The following is an 18461-nucleotide window of genomic DNA, read 5'->3' as shown; positions in this document are numbered from 1 at the left end:
AATGAAAAAGGCAGCTATTATTTTATTTCCTAAGGAGGGGAAGGACCCTCGGAGCCCGGAATCGTATCGTCCCATATCCCTCATAAACTCAGATATAAAAATCTTTTCGAAATTATTAGCTAATCGTCTGCTCAAGGTCATGGATACTCTTATCCACAAGGATCAATCTGGTTTTATCCAGGGTAGAGGAGTTTATGATAATATTCGTAGGGCATTGTGTAATATTGTAGAGGGTAATAAACAGTTAATGGAAAATGCTATTGTTACCTTAGACGCCATGAAAGCATTTGATAGAATAGAATGGGAATTCTTATGGGGGGTTCTCAGGAGGATGGGATTTGTGACTTATTATATGAAATGTGTAAAAGTTTTATATAGGGATCCTAGGGCAAGGGTGGTGATCAATTCCCATCTTTCTGAGTCTTTTTTATTATTTAGAGGTACGCGCCAGGGATGCCCCCTTTCTCAGTTACTGTTTAATTTAGCATTAGAACCACTAGCAGCCTATATAAGGTCAAATAGAGATATCCATGGCCTTGAGTATTCAGAAAAAAACGAAAAAATCTCTTTGTTCGCAGATGACATCATGTTATTTCTATCGAATGTCCACACATCGATAATTGAGCATAATTGAGACCATAGATTGGTATGGAGCTTACTCAGGGTTAAAAATAAATTGGTCTAAGTCCTCAATAATGCCCCTTCAGGGATGTGGACACATCCAAAATAGTGCCCTAAAAACTATTAACTTGGGAGAGACCTTTAAATATTTGGGGATTACTATGTCGCAAGATCCCAATCGCTATATTGAGTTGAATCTTGTACCTCTTATTGTGAATATAGAAAAGAAAATTAAAGTCTGGAATAGACTCACTATGGGGAAGGCAGCAAGACTAAGTTTAGTAAAAATGATAATTCTACCTAAAATTTTATATGTACTAGCTAATAGCCCTGTTTGGATCTGTAAGAAAATGTTTCGTAGGATTATTTCGGTGTGTAACACTCTTATCTGGGGATACAAAGTAGTTAGAATACCCTATGGGACATTGACTCTAGATAAAACAGAGGGAGGAATGAATCTACCTGACTTTGAGTGTTATTTTTTAGCTGCCCAAATGATGTATGTTATAAAATGGAGGAGATTCGACTTTGGTAGAGGTTGGAATGCTGATTTAACAACACTGCACATGGATCCATTCACATGGTTGGAAGCTGGGAGGAAAATAGATATGAATAGAGATCCTATTAGATTTATGCAAGCTAAGGTATGGGCTAAAACTAGGGGTAGACCCTACACTGAAGGGAGTAATGAATTTACCCCTCTATGGGGCAACGCCAATCTTAATGAATTGGTAAAAATTCACGATCACCTGTTTTGGGTAAAATATGGTATCACTAAAGTTGCACAATTAGTTGGCAGTGAAGGGAAATTGAAAACATTGGAACAAATACATGGAGAGTTCGGGATTCCCTATTCGGGTTATTTTAGAATAACACAGATTAACCCCTAGACGACCCAGGGCGTATAGTTACGTCATGGAAGTCTGTCCCGAGACGACCTAGGGGGTAACTGTACGCCCTGGGTGTTTCTCCCGCTATGAAGCGTGCTCCGGAGCGGAGCGCGCTTCATAGGAGGTGGGGGCCGGCTGCAGTGAGCAGCCGGGACCTCCCCGGTAATGACACGCTGCAGCGATCGCGCTGCCGCGTGTCATTAACTCCTTAAAGTGTAAGTGACAGGGGGAGTCCCCTGTCACTTACCGATCGGGACCCCCGCAGTGTGACTGCAGGGGTCCCGATCGGTAAAACGGACTGCCGGAGGTCTCTCACCTGTCTCCGTGCGGTCTGATCGGCGATCTGCTGCACTAAGCCTGCACAAGCAGGCTCAATGAGCAGATCGCCGATAACACTGATCAATGCTATGCCTATGGCATAGCAATGATCAGTGTAAAAATCCAAGTACTGGATGTAAAAGTCCCCCAAAGGGACTTCAAATGTGTAAAAAAAAAAAAGTTAAAAACACTAACACACTACCCCAAAACCCCTCCCCCAATAAAAGTTGAAATCACCCCCCTTTCCCATTATATAAATAAAACATATAAAAATAAATAAACAAATAAACATATAATATACCGTAGCGTGCGTAATTGTCCGATCTATTAAAATATAAGAAGCGTCATTGCGAACGGTAAACGGCGTACACGGAAAGAGGGAAAAAAGTGCTCGGATTACCGATTTTATGTTACATTATATATAAAAAAAAATAATAAAAAGTGATCAAAACATCCAATCTTCACAAATATGGTATTAATAAAAACTAGAGATCATGGCGGAAAAAATGACACCACATACAGCCCCGTAGGTGAAAAAATAAAACCGTTATAAGCGTCACAATAGTCCCATTTTATTTATAATTAATTGCTAAAAAAAAGGATTTCATTTAAAAAAATATATAGCATTAGAGAATCTGTGTAACCTGCATATAGTTGTGTTCGGAATGACCTATAGAATAATTGCATCATGTCGCTTTTACCATATAGTGCATTACGTAGACACAGGAACCCCCCAAACGTTACCATATTGCATTCTTTTTTGCGATTTCACCAATTTATATCTTCATAAATAATATATTTGGGATTCCATCATACATGTTATGGTAAAATGAATGACGCCATTACACAGTACAACTATTCCTGTAACAAACAAGCCATTACATGGCCTTGTAGATAAAAAACTGAAAGTGCTAGAGCTCTTAGAAGGGGAGGAGGGAAAAACGGAAACACTAAGATTAAAATTTGCGCGGTCCACTGGGTCATTTTGGGCCTGGTCCTCAAAGGGTTAAACACGCTGTTTCATATATAGATAATAAACAGATATTGTCACTGTATAAACACAAATTATTTGTGAATGAAATTATAAATAGTCACAAAAATACGGTAGGGAAAATTTATAGAGTTTTGAAAAGTAGTTACCCCACTCGTAGGAACCAAACATATCAGGATAAGTGGCAAGAGGACACGGGAGAGGTGATTGATTGGGAAGTAGTATTCACTGCAGTAGATAAATGCAGTGTGAGGTTAAATCATAAGATTTCACAATTATTTATCATTTATAGAGCACATTATACCCCGTCTAGGCTGCATAAGATGGGAATATATCAACAAAACATATGCTATAGATGTGAGGGAGAGACAGCTGACACCTTTCATTTATTTTGGCGTTGCCCCAAACTATTCAGGTATTGGTCGGAAATAGCCTTAACCATAGAACAGATTTTTGATGTGAAAATTGATTTACAACCTAAGTTTTGTATCCTAGGAGATCTAACTAATCTTGAATATCCAATCCCCAAAAAAATCGTTATTCACAGAGCCCTTTTTGCTGCTAGAAACTGTATACTTACTACATAGATGGATTTCGCCTAAAGAACCAACACTGGACGATTGGAAACGGGAAATGGGGAAAGTGAAAATATATGAGTATCTAGATGCAAAAAAAAAAAAGAAAAAAGTAACAGCATTTAAAGAGATATGGAATTCTTGGCCATCAGAGATTATGGGAGGATGGTGTTAAAGAGAGAGGGAGAGGTAATGGGGTACCAAGGTGTTTTTTTTTTGTTCTGTTTTTGTTTTGTTTTTGTTTGTTTGTTTGTTTGCTTTGTGTCGTCTGTGGTTGGGGGGTGGGTATAGGATAAAAGCAGTTGTTGAAATGCTGGAAGGACCCTAATAGGGGTGAACTGGGAAGGTTAGGGAGGTGTAAAGCCGACTATGTTGTCTATTTTTTTATGTGATTCTAATAATGTAACCCGTGGCCAGCGTTTAACCAACCGGGCTCCCTGCTTAGTGAGTTTGGAGGGGGGTAGAACATATGGGTGTGCAGCAGTAATAGGAAACGATTAGGCTGGGGGGTGGACCCTTGGAGGTCTGCACTGAACCAACAGAAAGATTGAAGTTCCTAGATATAGTGTAGAAAGATAGATATATGCTACTCCACACCTCATAAAACAAATAGAACTGGGGGAGAGGGGTGGGTTGGACGATGGCCACGGGCGAGAATGATGTAATGCCATTGCAGTGTGGAATAATATATTGGGATGATGGTACTTATGGAGATTATTTAAACACTATAGGATGACAACATAGTTATTATGGTGTTAAACTGGCCTTCCTTGCCCACTACCTCCTTTTTCTTTGGTTTAAGAGATATATGTATTCACTAAATATGTTTATTGTTTTTACAGAATATTTTGTATGTCTATGCTATAAAGTGTTGAAAATCTATAAAAAAAAAACATACTGGGGACTGGATATTGGGGTGTGTAATATACTAGAGTCCTGATATTGGAGTGCGATTGGGGTGTTTAGTATCGTGGGGACCTGATATTGGGGTGTGTAATATACTAGGGTCCTGATATTGGGGTGTGTAATGCTCCTTTTATATTCTGACTGTAAAATTCTAACTAGAAGATTCTGGGGGGAAAAAGCCGGAGACAAGCCACACCCCATAAGTCACACCCACAATAGGCCACAGCCACAATAAGCCACACCCCTTACCAACTGCTACAGTGTCCCTGGAATAAAATTTAAAATGTTGGCATAAAATGTTGGCAACTATACCAGTGCGGCCTGTCTCTCTATGCAGTCTGTGCCTTATTTGATTCTTTGGGGGGAGGGGGGCACAGACAGCAGGCCACATTGGGAGTTGTAGTCCTACGCTGTCACAATTCCTGTAGGAGTAAACCTCCACACTTATTCTGCTGACAATAGTTGTGTGTTAGCCAGCAGCCACAATGCTCCTCCCTCCTTCCCCCCCTTATCAGTGACAGAATGTACTTAGGGCCCTATTACACCAACAGATTATCTGACAGATTTTTTTTGAGCCAAAGCCAGGAATGGACTATACACAGAGAACAGCTAATGAAGAAAAGACTGAGATTTCTCCTGTTTTTAAATCCACTCCTGGCTTTGGCTTAAAAAAATCTGTCAGATAATCTGTTGGTGTAATAAGGCCCTTACACAAGGAGTTGTCACATCTGAGGTCCGGCTGGAAAGGGTCAGAGGTCATCCATCCCTCAGAGGATCCTCCGTGCAGACAGATAGCAGAAGCTGCTGCAAAAGAAGAGGAGTCTCTCCTCCAATCAGCGCTGCCCCACAGTGACCAGGGGAGAGGGGGAGGGGGAGCACGGATGGTTATCTCCCTCTCTCTATACTCTGTACAAGTGTCAGTTATGCCGGGCCCTGTGTGGGCGGCTGTCCGCCAGCTTCTGTGCACAAACTATTCTCCCCTGGTTACCTGGTGCATACCTTCCAAGGGTCCCTCTTTTGGAGGGACAGTCCCTACTTTTGACCCACGTCCCTCTGTCCCTCTTTGCCCCTTACATGTTCCTCTTTTTGACCTAGGAATTAGATTTGCATTTATAAACTTTATGAAAATTTAAAAACGTAAGAAGTAAGTTGGGGCACTAACCACTGTAGTATGAAAAATAGTGCTTTTATTCACAAGTATTTATGTCGATGCTTGTCGATACTTAGCTAAGCCTTGCTGCTTATGTCTCCTGGTGTGGGAGTGGTTAGTAGGTATATCCATGGTGATGTGAACGGGAAAGGCAGGTCTAGAAGAATCCCAGGAAGGGTGAAACAGCTGTAACCTGTATGTCTGCTGTGATCCTGGCGTCTATCCCCGCAGCTTCATCACGGTTTTTCATACATTATTATTATTTTTCATACAACAGTGGTGAGTGCCGCAACATACTTCTTACGTTTTTATGGACACTTGAAAAGTTCTAAAGCTGAGCACACCACTACCAGTAAATAACCCTCAACAACTTGCACTTGTGGGTCTCTCACATGCCAGTGTGAGGTATATTGCTCTGCTGGTTACTGTGTCTTATTTGACGTTTAATAAACATTTTATGTTGCTCTAGAAAGTGTCTGGTTTCTTACTTTATAATAGACCCAAAACTGCATATTATTCCGTCATGTGGTGCAAATTGGATCCTAAAATTTGTTATGTTTAAATGATTCATGTGATGTTATGGCTCCTTTCACACATCATTTCACACATGCAGACTTATTGATTTCTATGGCCCCATAAACACATCTGTAGGTGTTACGGATCCGTTTGGGGCCATGTTCTGTGCCGCAAAGTAAGATAAAGCCATTGCGCATTACTGAAACACATTTGCAATCCTGTCCCAGTTACAGACAGGTTACTGATGTGTGAATGGGACCTAAGGATGCATTTACACATACAGAATCTGCTGCAGATTGGCAGATATCAATATAACTAAATGCATCAATTCACAGTAGATCCTATATGTGTGAATGCATTGTTCAATTAAAAAGTGTAGAAATGTCTGTAAAATTTTCTTAGAGTGTCCCTCTTTGGCTGTCCAAAAGGTTGGGAGGTATAACCTAGTGTCCTGAACGGCTAACCAGGGGACATCACCCAGGCTAAGTGTGAGAGGAAATCAGAGCACCTAGAGGAAGGTCACACAAGCAGGGTGAGAACATAAAAATTTCTTACACATATATTGTTCTTGGTGGATTTTGATCCCAACCCCCTAGTAATTAAAATGGGAATTTGTCAGCACCCGGCCCTACCTGAGGCAGTCCCCTAGTGAGCAGTCCCCATGCTCACTAGGGGACTGCTGACTACAGCACACTGTCAGCAACTTGGGTAGCCCCCAGGTGCTGACAAATTACCTTTAGGGTGCCTTTACACATACCAAATCTCGCTGCGAGTTTTGCAGCGAGATCCGCTACGAGCTAAGGTCCTGGCAGGCCCTTGAGACTACACACTCGCAGCGGTCTGAAAGACCTCTTAACCCCTTCATCGGCTCCCGTGCTGTCTGTATATACATTACCTGTCTACTTGCCGCACGGGGTCCCGGTTTCCAGCTCTGCAGGGGGCGGCTGCATTACATACTTGCAGTGGTCTTTCAGACCACTGCGAGTATGTAGTCTCAGGGGCCTGCCAGGACCTTAGCTCGTAGAAAAATCCCAGCGATATTTCCACGAGAGTTAGACCCAGCTCTACACAGGTTCTGTACACCATATACATTACAGTGCAGTTACATCAGGTGACTCACAGGGGACGCCTTCTCTAATCAGAGTTATTCCCTTTTCATCTTCTTCTCCAACCATTCTGGGCCGTTATGAGAACTTCTCCAAGCCATGAATCCACAGAATCTGCCAGACAAACATATTATGCCCCCTTCCCCCTGTATATTTCCCCTTATAGATGTCCCCCCCTGTATATTCCCCCTCTGTGTATGCCCCCTTATAGATGCCCCCCCGTATATTCCCCCTTATAGATGGCCCTCCTGTATATTCTCCCTTATAGATGGCCCCCCTGTATATTCTCCCTTACTGATGGCCCCCTGTATATTCTCCCTTATAGATGGCCCCCTTTTATATTCCCCCTTATAGATGCCCCCCTGTATACTCCCCCTATAGATGCCCCCTGTATATTCCCCCCTAATAGATGTCCCCCTCTATATTCCCCCTTATAGATGCCCCCCCTGTATATTTCCCCTTATAGATAGATAATAGATGGCCCCCTCTGTGCACAGCAGATGAAAAAAAACCACACACATAACCCACCTAACAACACGCTCCCCTGTCGCTGCGGTCTTCTTCTCTTCGGCCCTGGCTGCTGCGTCGCTCCCTGGGGAATTCCCGGGCTGGAATTTCCGGTACAGAGAGCATCTCTAATATGCACTCCCTAAGGTTCCTGATATGTAAGCTTCCTGGGAATCCACGGGACACCCCCAGGGAGCGACGCATCAGTTGAGGGCAAGATTGCCTATTGCGACAAGAGGGAGAGGGGGGCGCGGCAGTGCGGGGGGCCCTGTTACACCACGGGGAGGGGAATACTCCGGCGCAGCACTTTATTACTGTTGAGGCCTGTCGCCCGACATGCTGTGTATAAAACCACCCTTAGGGTAGCTTCACACATACCGGATCTGCAGCGGATTTACCGCTGCGAGTTTGCAGCATAATCTGCTGCGGATCCTGTAGTGTGAAACTGAATGGGTCCTATACACGCAGCGGAATACATTACTTGCTCGGCGCCGCGGCTGTGTGTGACGCTCCCGGCACTGATTGGCTGATGTGGAGCGAGGGGAGCCTGGAGGGTCACACACAGCCGCGGCGCTGAGCAGGTAATGTATGCTCAGGGCCGGGGTTGCAGGCGGAGGAATTTAAGGGGCCGGATCCCATACAGGCAGCGGAATGAAAATTCTGCTGCGTGTATGGGTCCCATTCAGCTTCACACTACAGGATCCGCAGCGGATTTCGCTGTAAACTCGCAGCTTGAAATCCACTGCGAATCTGGTATGTGTGAAGCTACCCTCAAGCGACTCCGTTCTGCAGGTGATGCAGTTATTGTCCTAAAAAACAACTTTTAAACTTGCAGCCCTGTGCCCAACGGCCGTGGCTTGGAGTATCTGTGCCCTAACTTTGCACTACCCCTTCGTTCCTGCTCCCCGCCCTCTTCACCATTTTTCCTATTCCTTTGCAGTGAAAACGACACAGGTGCCTTAACGATCCAGCCCATGTGCCGTGCTGACACAGGTGATGAATAGTAAAAAATCTGCCTGAAGCATTCCTAATAATGAGGAGGTCAGGGAGGAGGGACAGAGAGGTTGTGCCAGCCTAATGCTTACACAATCTAGGCCTCGGCCGTTTGGCACAGGGCTGCAAGTTTAAAAGTTGTTTTTTAGGACAATAACTGCATCACCTGCCGTACGGACCACAACACGGATCTTGGATTAAAAACAGCTATCTGACAGTACAAGCAGTTTGGGGGAGACAGATTGCGGGTACAGAGTCACTTTAAAGGGTTTGTCCAGTTTTAGAAATAAAATGGTTGTTCTCTTTATAAACAGCTCTAGTCCTCAGCCTTTGTGTGATATTGAAGCTCAGTTCCACTGAAATGAATGCAGTTAAATTGCAATATCATGCACAACCTGAAGACAGGGGTGGGGCTGTTTTTGCAAGAAAGTAGGTGTGTTTTTTCTGTATTCCCTGTATTGTTCCTATAAGAAAGGGGAAAGTAAGATGTTTAATAATACACAAAAATCACTCCCACCTTAAACATATAGAAGCCAGTTCTTGTCAACTTCTTCCCATTCGCCTTCTGCATCAGGGACACAGTAATAGGACTCTTCTTGCTGGTGTCACCATCTGGAGCTGTCAATGTGACCCGATACTGAGGATTCATCCAGAATGTATCTGCGTATATTTAAAAATACACCTATTAGTAGCATGTAGATGATGCGTTTACTATCATTAGTGGATGGACAGTTTCACACTAGATGGATTTCTGCCATATCTAATCCGCAGTGAATTAAATCCCCAGACATGTCCTAATTCTTTGGCGTATATACTGTACACATTGTTCGTTCATTATTATGATCGTTAGTAACTGTAATGTACAAACGATCGTAACAGTGATCGTAACTAACGGTTGTCGCTCTATGTATTATGGCGAATGGCTTAAGGTCTTTAGCAAAAGTATTCGTTTGCAATCGCTTATCGTTAATCTCAGAAAGTGAAAATTGCTTTATCTAATAAGGACCCTAAGACAAGACTTCAAGTTGGAGTGTAAGACTGACAGTAAGGCGCCCTTCACACACCAGAGAAATATACCATTGGCCCCGACTCTGTCAATTACTATTGTGCACGGAGACAGCATTATACCTCCGGCCATAAGAAGCCGCTACCTCTACCGCTACCTAACCTTGGTAATTCTTATTATTTGACAAATGGCTTCATTGCCAACCTCTGTTCCCACCTCTGCTTATATTTCTTATCCTAGGGAACAAGACAACAAGCTGATCACTGGGGGTCCTACTGATCCTGAGAGTGGGGTCACACTCACTTGTCAAATGGAGCACTCACTGTGCCTTTGTGGCCTCCATGGCCTGCACTCTTTTTTCTTTTACTATATGGCCACCAAACGCTCCTGACTTCAGCGCTTGGAAGCAGTCAGCGCCCCCATAGAAAAAAAAAAAGGAGTGCAAACCATGATGGGCATACAGGTGCACCAATGTGTCTTTTAGTGTGGTTTTATGTCGGCGAAGAGGCCAGTCACTTGCCATATGGTGATGTTTGACTCCACTCCGGAGCTGGTTGGCCAAGATACAGCCGGATCTTGGAGTGTTATTTTGTGACGCCAGTGCCAGGTAGGCACACATTGGTGAGGGCACGCCTGCTTTTATTTGACAAGGCCTGTTGTACCTTTTCCCCCTGTGGTCAGTGTCCTGCTGGGCTGCTATGGGGTCCCTTGGGTTAGAGTGATCACGGATGGCCAGAGCGGTGTAGTGACCCTCCCGGACTATCTGCCACCCCAGAAAGGGGAAATGTCTCAAGGTTGCGGTGTGTGCTGTGTCACGGGATAGTGAGAAATCACAGAGTCTCTTTAACGTAAGGAAGACTGGTTTACTAGTTGCAAATGTGCAGCAGGTCATACAGATTCAACAGTATGAGGTTTCTCTGGATAAAGTACTTGGTAACACACTTGACAATAGTTCCTGATAAATACTTGACAATAGAGAAACCTGATCTGTAGTAGAAGTGCAATATAGGACAGTCGTACCGACTGGGCAGTGTGCTGAGTGATACCAAGAAGCAGAGTAGTAGAGAGGAGGATGCCGTGAGAGTCCTAACCTAGGTAGACTGTGCTCTACCGGGATGTTGGAGGATGAGGTAGAATACTTAGAAGAAGAAGAACACCTGTGCCCGTGTATTGACCTTTACTTAGTCTTCACACCACCTTATGCCCACTAGACTCGGATGAACCTTCCTAGAGAGTGACACAGGCCCCAGACCTTGTTACCTGGGATGAGCAGAATGCTGAGGGTTCTCTGCTGACACCCGTGCTGCGAGGTAGAGTTCATAGGCTTACTACAACTTTGCTCTATTTAGATCAGTTCCTAGCTCTTTGGCTTTTGTGGATACTGTCCTGCTCCGTTACTGCTCCTAGTTCACAGCATGGGTTGAGGTTGCCTCTGGCTTGTCCTCTCCTAAGAGGGGTTTAACAGTGCATAGTGCTGTGTAGCGTCACTTGTGAGAAAGTTGTTTGCGGCATACTGTCTTGTATCCTTCCCATATGGGGTTCTAGCTAAGACTGACTTGAGGTACTGGGACCTGGCAGAGGGCCAGGGCCCAGATAGGACTAGCTTAGACTAGACTATAAACCTGGGTATAGTCTGGCTCAGGCCACAGTAAATACGGGGCATAAACTCTATATTTGGAGGTGTTAAACAGTCTAGGCCAGATTATACACCTCCAGGCCATAATGTTATTCGGTCACTGGTTTTCTCACTTCTGGGCTTGGCCACAGTATACCACAGGGGATACATTCTATAACGGGAGCAGAGGGAAGGGGGGGTATAATATAGCCTAGGTCAGACTATATCCCTCAAAGCCATGAAGCTGTCACTTTCACTGGTTTTCTCACACTGTCTTTTAATTGTTTTTTTTCTGTTTGAAGTAATAAAAGTCTTATAAAATGTACATATGGAAGAAAAACATTCTGTAACTACCCCTTTAAGCCAACTGATTGTGTGGGACATAAAGGGGTTTGGCTCACTGAGTGAGGGTCTTGTGACTGTGGACATATAATGCATGATGATAGTCATGATTTATGAGTATACACATTCTCACCTGACATATATTTTCCTCCGGCAGTTTCTCCCTTTTTCCAGCTGCCGTTGAATTCGGTCAGACAATACTTGTAGTTGTCACTGCAGCACACCTCACTCAGGGTGATGTCACATATGTGCACTTTTGGAAATTGCTTTAGAAAGTCAGGGAAGGCTATCCTGCAAACAACCAGAACTATAGTTTACAGATTTCCTAACTCTCCATACACAAAATGAAGATATTTACTTTTATGAGGTAGTCACATTATCACGTCATGTTAAAAGTTCTTTAAAGGCTATTCAGGGGAAAAATATTTTAAAATCAACCGATGTCACAAAGTTATGCAGATTTCATTTGTAAATGAGTTCCAAGTCTTGCAGTACTTATCAGCTGCTGTATGTCCTCCATGAAGTGGTGTGTTCTTTCCAGTCTGACACAGTGCTCTCTGCTGCCACCTCTGTCCATGTCAGGAACTGTCCAGAGTAGTAGAGTTTTTTATGGGACAGTTCCTGCTCTGGACAGTTCCTGTCAGGGACAGAGGTGGCAGCAGAGAGCACAGTGTCAGGCTATGTTCACACTATGTAAAACTACGGCCGTTGTTGCCGATGGCAACAACGGCCGTAGTTTTTGTGCAGCGGAACATAGCCTATTAAGCTATGGGATCCCGGCCGGAGGGTACACACTCCGGCCGGGATTCCATATGGGGCCGCAAAAAAACTTACATGTCAGTTTTCTGCGGCCGGAATTCAGTGAATTCCGGCCGCAGAAAGACCTGTCAGTTCACACAGTGAAGCGAGCGGCTCCGGCTATGGGGGCTATGGTAAGCTCTGATGCGGGCGCGCGCTGATGCGCCCGCATCAGAGCTCTGCGGCCGGAAAGATCATCCGGCCAGTACTTAAGTACTGGCCGAGATGATCCGGCCAGAGACCGGCCGTTCCGTGACCCAGCCGGGGTCACGGAACGGCCGGTCTCATACGTTGTGTGAACATAGCCTCAGACTGGAAAGAATACACCACTTCCTGCAAGACATACAGCAGTTTTTATTTTATTTTTTAATATAAGTAATTTACAAAATTTGTATAACTTTCTGATACCAGTTGAAATTTTTTTGTTTTTCTGTGGAGTACACCTTTAAATATCAGTGACAATATAATTGAATGTGTGATGTAATTTATCTGTCCTCTTGTGTTCACGGGGTAACTGTTATGACACTGATAGATTGTCATCAGCATCAAGTGGCGCCTCACAAAAGACACAGACATTGCCTCTAGAGATGAGCGAATATCGAGCATGATCGAGTGCTTCTGAACCCGATCGTTCGGCATTTGATTAGCGGTGGCTGCTGAAGTTGGATAAAGCCCTAAGGCTATCTGAAAAAACATGGATATAGTCATAGGCTGTATCCACGTTTTCCAGACAACCTTAGGGCTTTATCCAACTTCAGCAGCCACCGCTAATCAAATGCCGAACGTTCGGGTTTGGAAGAACTCGATCATGCTCGATATTCGCTCATCTCTAATTGCCTCACCTGCGTGATTACCAGCTTTTTTCAACAACATGATCTCCTGACACTGTCTCTAAGGGCCCTATTACACAGGACGATTATTGTGCGAAAAATCGTTATATCGTTCAAATTTAAACGATAATCGTTGCGTGTAATTGCAGGCAACAATTGAAAAATCGTTCGTATATCGTTGATAGTTGATTTAGAGCTGAACCTAAAATCATTGTTAATCGTTCGCTGTAATTCCACATTCGTTCGCGGTAGTTCCGCATTTGTTCTCTAATCTAATCAGATGGAGTAAACGATCATAGTAACGATCGTAACTAACGACTATCAGGGTACATTACACAGAAAAATTATCGTACAGATTATCTGCCAAAGATTTGAAGCCAAAGCCAGGAATGGATTTGAAAAGAGGAGAAATCTCAGTCTTTCCTTTATGACCTGATCTCTGTTTATAGTCTGTTTCTGGCTTTGGCTTCAAATCTTTGGCAGATAATCTGTCAGATAATCTTTCTGTGTAAATGGACCCTTATTTTGTGTAATATGGTGAACGATTTCAGGTTAACGATAAACAATCTCATTTGTGATTGTTTATCATAAGTTGTTAAAAGTTGTTTAGTCTAATAGGATCCTAAGGCTGTGTTCTCACATACCTGCAAATACATCTGTCTAAAACGAAACCCCCTAATGTTCGTCAATGGCCAAGCAATGCTGCCAGGAGTTTTGTCAGTACCAAGTGGTGACTGCAGTTTCAGATGTATTTGCATTCATGTGGGGACACAGTCTATACACTGATAGCAGGTTGTCATATTGTGTTGAATTAATTTCTCAACAAATCCTGATATCCTTAACTAAAGTAAAGGAATTGTGAAGGGGGCATGGGGCAGGTAATAAGGGGGCAGGCTGGCACAAGATGAAAACTCACCAAAATTCACCATCATCTGGATTATATTTCAGCTTTTTCTTGTCTTCCTCATTCACTTTCTTCCACTCTTCAGAACTGAGAGAACAAGAGAAAAGATAATGAAAAAACAGCAAGGGAACTTTTCTATATAGAATTGCCGGTGTGCCCAAACAGTTCATTGGATAAAGCTGCCGTAAACATTAAAGGGAATCTGTTCGCTCTAAATCATGATCAGGGATCTAATGTCAAAATGGCTGTACACATCATGTCAGTCAGAACACGGAGGGGAGTATGAGCGAGGAGGCATAGTCACTTGCTTACTAGAACAACATCACCCCTGTCCTCTAGTTGTATGTGGTTTCACAACTCAGAACTGCTGTGGTGCACTGCTGTGAGGCACGACCAGTCACTAGCCAGATGGTACTGTGTGACGCCACTACTGTGGTGGTTGGTCGGAGTATAGCTCAGCCAGATGTTGTACTGTTGTGACGCCAGTGCCAGGTGGGCACACAGGTTTGGATGCACACCTACTTTTAGTTTAGAGTGGCAAGCTATACCCTTTCCCCTGTGGTCAGTGACCTGCCAGGCTGTGAGGGGGGTCCCTTGTGTGTTTATCACGGTGGTCTGGGGTGGAGTTGTGACCCACCGGGACTATTGGTACCCCCACCCACAGAAAGGGGAGATCAGGGCCGATTCTAGCTTTTCTGCTGCCTGAGGCGAAAATTAAAATGGCGCGCCCCCCCCCCCCCATTCTAGAATCAATTGTGTAGCAACTATTTCACATGTGCTGCTATATATACCACCCCTCCACTATGCCCCAGTATAAATATATCCACATGTGCTGCTATATACCACCTCCTCCACCATGCCCCAGAATACATATATCCACATGTGCTGCTATATACCACCTCCTCCACTATGCCCCAGTAATCATATATCCACATGTGCTGCTATATACCACCACCTCCTCCACCATGCCCCAGTATACATATATCCACATGTGCTGCTATATACCACCTCCTCCACTATGCCCCAGTATACAAATATCCACATGTGCTGCTATATACCACCTCCTCCACTATACCCCAGTATACATATATCCACATGTGCTGCTATATACCACCACCTCCTCCACTATGCCCCAGTATACATATATCCACATGTGCTGCTATATACCACCACCTCCTCCACTATGCCCCAGTATACATATATCCACATGTGCTGCTATATACCACCACCTCCTCCACTATGCCCCAGTATACATATATCCACATGTGCTGCTATATACCACCACTTCCTCCACTATACCTCAGTATACATATATCCACATGTGCTGCTATATACCACCACCTCCTCCACTATGCCCCAGTATATATATATCCACATGTGCTGCTATATACCACCTCCTCCACTATGCCTCAGTATACATATATCCACATGTGCTGCTATATACCACCTCCTCCACCACTATGCCCCAGTATACATATATCCACATGTGCTGCTATATACCACCACCTCCACTATACACCAGTATACATATATATCCACATGTGCTGCTATATATACCACCTCCTCCACTATATCCCAGTATACATATATCCACATGTGCTGCTATATACCACCACCTCCTCCACCATGCCCCAGTATACATATATCCACATGTGCTGCTATATACCACCTCCTCCACTATATCCCACTATACATATACAGGGGCGGTCTTGGCATTTCTGGGGCCCCAAGCGAAGTTATGTCTGGGGCCCCCCCTCGACACGCGTTCCAGAACAATAGACTGCTGTGTCCTGCTCCCAGTAGTATATACCCCTTGTTTGCTTCCCCCAGTAGTATATAGACCCCTGTGTGTTCCCCCAGTTTTATATAGCCCCCCGTGTGCTCCCCCAGAAGTATATAGACCTCCTGTGTGCTGCCCCAGTTGTATATAGACCCTTCTGTGTGCTGCCCCCAGTTGTATATACCCCCTGTGTGCTCCCCCACTAGTATATAGGCCCCCTGTGTGCTCCCTCAGGGGTATTTAGCCCCCCTGTGTGCTCCCCCACTTGGATATAGACCTCCTGTGTGCTCCCCCACTTGGATATAGACCCCTGTGTGCTCCTCCAGTAGTATATAAACCCCCTGTGTGGTTCCCCCAGTAGTATATAGACCCCCTGTGTGCCCCACCAGTATTATATAGACCACCTGTGTGCCTCACAAGTAGTATATAGACCCCCTGTATGTTTCCCCAGTAGTATATACACCCCCTGTGTGCCCCACCAGTATTATATAGACCACCTGTGTGCCTCACAAGTAGTATATAGACCCCCTGTATGTTCCCCCAGTAGTATATAGACCCCCTGTGTGCCCCACCAGTAGTATATAGACCCCTGTGTGCTCACCCAGTAGTATATAGCATAGTATATATAGTATTATATAGTATACAGACCCCTGTGTGCTCCCCCAGTTATACATAGACCACCTGTGTGCCTCACAAGTAGTATATAGACCCCCTTTATGTTCCCCCAGTAGTATACAGACCCCCTGTGTGCCCCACCAGTAGTATATAGACCCCCTGTGTGCTCCCCCACTTGGATATAGACCTCCTGTGTGCTCTCCAAGTTGTATATAGACCCCATTCTGCTGCCCCAAGTAGTATATAGACCCCCTGTGTGCTGCCCCCAATAGTATATAGACCCCTCTGTGAAGCCCCAGTAGTCTATAGCCCCCCTGTGTGCTCCCCCTGTTATATAGCCCCCCAGTGTGCTCCCCCCATTTATATAGACCCCCGATAGACACCCTCAGTTAAAAAGACCCCTGTGTGCTCCCCCTCCCATATAGTATATAACACAATAAAACAAATACTTATACTCACCTGGGTCCAGGCGTCTCCTCTTCTCTTCACTCTTGTGGCCGCAGGAAGAGACCGCACTCCCCTTGTCCTGGCGCCGATGCTCCAGTAATGTCACTGGAGCGCCGGCACCACAAGGACAAAGCTGCCACTTGTGACCGCAGGGAAAACCCTTCCTGCGGCCACAAGAGTGACTGACAGTAAGGGGGCCAATGTCTCCCACCTTGTCAGTGCTGCTGCATGTAACTATGAGCGCTCATTACGAGTGCTCATAGTTACAGTTCAGATGGCAAGAGCGAGCGGGGCAGCGGCCCTGTCCAGGGGTCTTGAGCACAAGAGCGGGGCGTGGGGGCCCCCCTGGATGTTGGGGGCCCCAAGCGATCGCTTGGGGTGCTTGGTGCCAAAGACCGCCACTGTACATATATCCACATGTGCTGCTATATACCACCACCTCCTCCACCATGCCCCAGTATACATATATCCACATGTGCTGCTATATACCACCACCTCCACTATATCCCAGAGACTATGGTATAAACTGGGGTATAGTAGTGAAGGAGGCAGGAGGAGCAGCACAGACTGACAGGATACAACATGGCTCTGGTGCTGGAGGAGTTTGCTCTTATGTCTGCTGCTGTTATCAGTCTGCAGCTGTCACAAAGACGGATGATGTGCTCTCCGGTGTGCACACTCTCCTAGAAGCACACTGCACTGCCTGTATGGGCTCTGGCACAGTGACTACAGACCTTGCTCCGGCTACCACCTCCTGGCTCCCTCACGGGCTCTGAGACCTGACCCCCGCCCCTGACCTACAAACAATTATCACCCTCAGCCACCAGCCTCCCCCCTCAGCCCTGTTATACATACTTACTAGTACTGGGGAGGAGGAGGGATCAAGTGTGGAGCCGCTGTGGCCGGCCGAGCAGGCATGTACCCAATCCTCAGGAAGACTGCCGGGTGACGTCACACATAACAGAGACGTAGCCCGGCAGTTCCTGGGGAGGGCGGCAGGGGGCCGGCCAGGGACTGAGCACTGCTAGGAGATCGGGGGCTGCTGTCATTTTAGTGAAGTTACTCTTCACTAAAATGACAGTGTCAGGGAAGATTGTGCCGCCCCCTGCAGGATCACAGGAGCTGCCGCCTGAGGCAGAAGCCTCAGTCCGCCTCATGGCAGGAGCGGGCCTGGGGGAGATGACCCAAGAAAGGTGCAATTACTCTTAAATAAACTCTTCTTTACTTTTGGAATACTTGATACAGTCGTATACAGTAGACTTGTGACTTGACAATATACTTTGGACTTGACTGACAAGACTTGTGCTGAGAGCTTGAGAGGTAGAGTACAGAGAAGTAGAGAGGAGGATGTCAGGAGAGTCCCAACCCAAAGTAGTAATGTGCTCTGCCGGAACTTTAGAAGTAGAATACTTGTGGTGACCCATCCTATGAGGGTGACCCAAGCCACAGACCTTGTTACCTGGTTTGAGCAGAGTGGCCAAGGTTTCCTGGTTACACCCGCGCTGCGAAATAGAGTATGTAGGGAAGGAGGATACCATCTTCATGCCGGGC

The 18461-nt window shown here is 45.3% G+C and overlaps 1 protein-coding gene across 1 annotated transcript in view; it reads right to left on the bottom strand.

The window, feature by feature from the left end:
- LOC138773999 (calpain-2 catalytic subunit-like) overlaps positions 1 to 18461 on the bottom strand; it is a 44587-nt gene that overhangs the window by 13215 nt on the left and 12911 nt on the right. Inside the window, exons 8-10 of the mRNA XM_069954543.1 lie at positions 14081 to 14155; positions 11670 to 11827; positions 9091 to 9233 (exon numbers count right to left, since the gene is read on the bottom strand). Coding sequence (XP_069810644.1) covers positions 9091 to 9233; positions 11670 to 11827; positions 14081 to 14155 — 376 coding nt within the window. The remainder of the gene's footprint in view (positions 1 to 9090; positions 9234 to 11669; positions 11828 to 14080; positions 14156 to 18461) is intronic.

The sequence above is a fragment of the Dendropsophus ebraccatus genome, chromosome 15, assembly GCF_027789765.1.
Source record: "Dendropsophus ebraccatus isolate aDenEbr1 chromosome 15, aDenEbr1.pat, whole genome shotgun sequence".
In the NCBI taxonomy this organism is placed as follows: domain Eukaryota; kingdom Metazoa; phylum Chordata; class Amphibia; order Anura; family Hylidae; genus Dendropsophus; species Dendropsophus ebraccatus.
The sequence above is the reverse complement of the archived record's forward strand: the minus strand, read 5'-3'. Positions and strand labels throughout refer to the sequence as shown.